Source organism: Octopus bimaculoides, chromosome 3 (genome assembly GCF_001194135.2).
Source record: "Octopus bimaculoides isolate UCB-OBI-ISO-001 chromosome 3, ASM119413v2, whole genome shotgun sequence".
In the NCBI taxonomy this organism is placed as follows: domain Eukaryota; kingdom Metazoa; phylum Mollusca; class Cephalopoda; order Octopoda; family Octopodidae; genus Octopus; species Octopus bimaculoides.
In genome coordinates this window covers 45,904,401-45,908,600 of record NC_068983.1, presented here as the reverse complement: position 1 = coordinate 45,908,600, position 4,200 = coordinate 45,904,401, and the positions used below count along the sequence as shown (strand labels likewise).

Below are 4,200 nucleotides of genomic sequence, written 5' to 3'. Positions count from 1 at the left end.
ATATATATATATATACATACATACGCGCGCACACACGCACACACATATGTATATATATATATATGTATAATGTGTGTGTGTGCGTATTTGTGTTTGTGTTCGTATATGTATGTATATATACACTATATATGTATGCTTGTTCACGTATGCTTGAATCATGCATGCAATTATGTGGTGTGCACATGAATATAGCTACACTTGCCTTCACGTATACACGCATATGTATATGTATATGACGCCTGCATGTATGTATGCATATATTTATGAACGTATGTTGTGGATATAGACGACTTTTGAAATAGCACTACCGCAACATACAGTAAGTAATCGTATACTCACCAATAGAACACGTAAGGCCTCTAAATCCAGGATTGCAGTTACATGTAAAATTACTTCCCCTATTGAAACATGTTCCTTCATGTTTACATGGATTGCTGCTACATGGGTCAACTGCAATTAAAAGTGAATATTTATGAGATTGTTATTTCAAATACAATAATTTACAATATCAAAGGCAGTTCTGAAAGTCGCTAATAATTCTAACGGTTTTAAATCGATGTTACAAAATCATTTTAATTAATTCTACTTACTTATTGAGCAATGTGTTCCCCTATAACCTGGTTTGCACTTGCATTTGAAATCAGATCCGTGATTTGAGCATTTTCCACCATATCGACATGGACCACTGCTACATGGGTCAACTATAATACATATATTTATTTACAAAATGAGAATTTTGAAACCGCAATAGACATAAAATATTTCGCTTTTAACTCTAGAACTCGAACTACATAAAGATCTAAATTAACGTATGTGGAATATTGGATTAAAACTCCTTGGATGGAAAACAATTCGTTAGTTACCCATGGGACTCGAACCTACATGTATGAATATAACAGGTGTACTACCAGTTTACCAACGAAACCGCTCGAATTTTCTCCATTCGTATTAAAAGCTTTGCTCTTACCATCGAGAATGGAACTTCGAGAGATTTGAAGTAAATAATTTAACATATAATAGCATGTAGAAGGTTAGGTGAATAAAGACATTTTGGATGGAAAAAATGTCCAGGGCTACCCATGGAACTTAAACCCACATCTATTTTAAAAGCTTTGTTCTTACTAGCGAGAACTGTACATTGTTTACATGGTAAGAATTTAGAAAGTTTGACATGAAGAAAATTTGAAGTTTTGCTTTGTTATAATAGTAGTACAGCTATGATATTCACAGAAAATATGGGCTCGCGTCCAACGGACAGCATTCAACTTTTTCTACTCAAAGGGATTTCTAACTCAATATTCTACATGCTATAACTTATAGATCTATCTACTTCGAATGGAACCATCAGAAAGGTTATATATTCATTTAAACATGCCTCGAGTTCTTTGCTTAAGGTTGAATTAGTAACTGACTGAATAAAATCATCGCAATAGATAATGTGAAACATAAGTAATAAAATTTGTTTTTCATCGTTTTAAATGAGAACCAAAAATCTCTGCTTACTAATTGAACACGTAGGTCCCTTGAATCCTGGAAGACATTGACATACGTAATCTGATTCTGTGATACTACATATTCCGTTGTTTTGGCAGGGGTCGCTCTGGCAAGGGTTGACTAAGCATGGAAAAAACAGAGTATTTTAGGAATATGTCGTTTATGAGAAGTTGGTGCGAAAATGATAGTGTATTCATAGATATACTGTATTGCAGTGTATATTTTAAACTTATATGAAAAATATCTTGAATGATTAGTAAACCTTAATGAAGATAATATGTTAATGCTAATAAATGTTAATATATTAACTTGCCAATTGAAGATACTACATTAATACCAGAAATATCACTATATATATATGTCTCCTTGTCATCATTATTCCATTATGGCTCTTGTGGGGAGATACATACCTCTATTCTTACGGCATTAAACGGTTTATATATAATCGCCCTGTATACTGGATGTTATCCAGTGATGATTGCAGACTGAAATGAGTGCCGAGTCACGTGTATTTCTTACACATATACCGATTTGATTCGCTAGTTGTAGGCTCGAACTCAAATCTTATAAACTATTTACCGAAAGTTAAATTCCCTCAACCAGCTCTACCTAATAATATCCATCTCTTCATTAATTGAATAGGAACAAGATTTACCGGAAGTTTAGAAATTTAGAGTAAGAGACAAAAAATAGAAAGTGAGTGAGAGATAGATAGATAGATAGAGAGAGAGAGAGAGAGAGAGAGAGAGAGAGAGAGAGAGAGAGAGAGAGAGAGAGAGAGAGAGATTCACCAGTACTGGCGTTAATTTCTCTTTGTATCTTGAACAGAAAGAATATGTTATACTTACATTCAGAGCAGTTACTAAGTGTGTAACCAACTGCACAGTCACACACAAACGTAGACCCGACGTTTGTGCATTCTCCTCCATTCTGACATGGAGTACTACTGCATGGATCAACTGTAAGGCAATATTAATAAGAATTTTATTCTCTTATACAGCAATCTTGCTAATGTACATATATATAAACAATGCCTTGTTTAATATATTATTTTATTTGGTTAACCTTTCTATTTCTTTATTTTATTTTTCTTTAACACAGGAGTTATATATTTTTCAAAATGGCGGCGATCTGGCTTAACACTTAGCACACCGGACAAAATACTTAGTGGTATTTCTTCTAGTTTCTTGAGTTATCCGAGGTTACCTTTAACTTTCATCCTTTCGGGTGATGAGTATATTAAGTACGAGTCAAGCACAGGAGTCGATGTAATGGAGTTTCCCTCTTCCCCCGAATTTTACACCTTGAATCTTTAAGAAAAATTTTCCCGAGTGTTTATACTATTTTGATCTCCACCAACTTTTCAATTTCTTCAATTTACATTACCCCAGGAGTAGCATAGTCTCATTCAATAAAATAGGTATTTTTTCTTGATCATTACCTGAACAATCTATAGGTAACGAGAAACAGAATTACTGTCAAACATGATATCAATCTTTGAAATGTATAAAGGCTTAATAATAAATATTAGTAAAACCTCCGTAACAAGTAAGATGCAGTAATCATAACCTTTCTAACGTTTATATTTTTATTAGTTTTAGTCGGTAGAATAAGGCCATACTGGACACCATCTCGAAGGGTTTAGTCAAAGAAATTGACCACAGGATTTATATTTTACGTCTGATACTTGTATCAGTTTCTTTCGCCGAACCGTTAATTTACACTGACGTAGGTAAACAGCACCAGTGGGAGAGGAGCAAATACAAACACAAAAACAAGACACACACACACACACACACACACACACACACACACACACACACACGCGTATACACGAACGGGAGTCAACACAGATTTCGTTTACCAAATCCACTGAAAATGCACTTTCCTAAAGTAGCACGCTGCAGGAATCAAACCGGAACCATGTGGTTGGGAAGCAAACCTCTTACACAACCAACCCTACACCTACACACACACAAGCACGCACCCGCACACATACACAAACACACACACACACACACACACACACACACACACACACACACACACACGTTCAAAGAAATGTAAGGCAAGTGTGAAGTACGAGTAAAATCTTTATCTTACTTATTGAACAGTTATGTCCCCTGAAACCAGGTTTGCATTCACATGAGAAATTACGTCCTCGGTTTAAACATATACCTCCATTATCACACGGGTTGCTACTACACGGATCAACTGGAAAAAAAATATATATATATATAACGAGATATGTAAATAATTTATTTCTAATATTATAGTCAATTTAAAAACAAACGTTGCAATACATTTCTTGAGAGATGTTTGTTTGGTAAATTATTTTATATGAAGCTATGTCTGAGAAATGACAGAATAGCATCGTTATATTCATGCCTTTATACTTAAAATTCATACGCACGCTTGTACTTTCATCTTACTACAACAACAACTACTACTACTACTACTGCTGCTGCTGCTAATAATAATAATAGCACATTAGTAAAAATAGTAGTGGTAGTGGCACACACACACACACACACACATATATATACCACAGGCTGCTTTCTGTCTACAAGGATTTGTTCGGTCCAAGGCTATAGCAGAAGACTGATGCCGAAGGTGTCACGCTGGGGACTGAACCCAGAAGCATGTGGTTGGGAAGCAACCTACTTACCACACAAGCACGCCAGCGCACATATATATATATATATA

The 4,200-nt window shown here is 35.0% G+C and overlaps 1 protein-coding gene across 1 annotated transcript in view; it reads right to left on the bottom strand.

Moving 5' to 3' along the window:
• Positions 1-4,200, bottom strand: part of LOC106872297 (neurogenic locus notch homolog protein 2) — a 72,146-nt gene that overhangs the window by 2,776 nt on the left and 65,170 nt on the right. The window contains exons 32-36 of the mRNA XM_052966735.1: positions 3,598-3,708; positions 2,343-2,453; positions 1,504-1,614; positions 591-701; positions 340-450 (exon numbers count right to left, since the gene is read on the bottom strand). Coding sequence (XP_052822695.1) covers positions 340-450; positions 591-701; positions 1,504-1,614; positions 2,343-2,453; positions 3,598-3,708 — 555 coding nt within the window. The remainder of the gene's footprint in view (positions 1-339; positions 451-590; positions 702-1,503; positions 1,615-2,342; positions 2,454-3,597; positions 3,709-4,200) is intronic.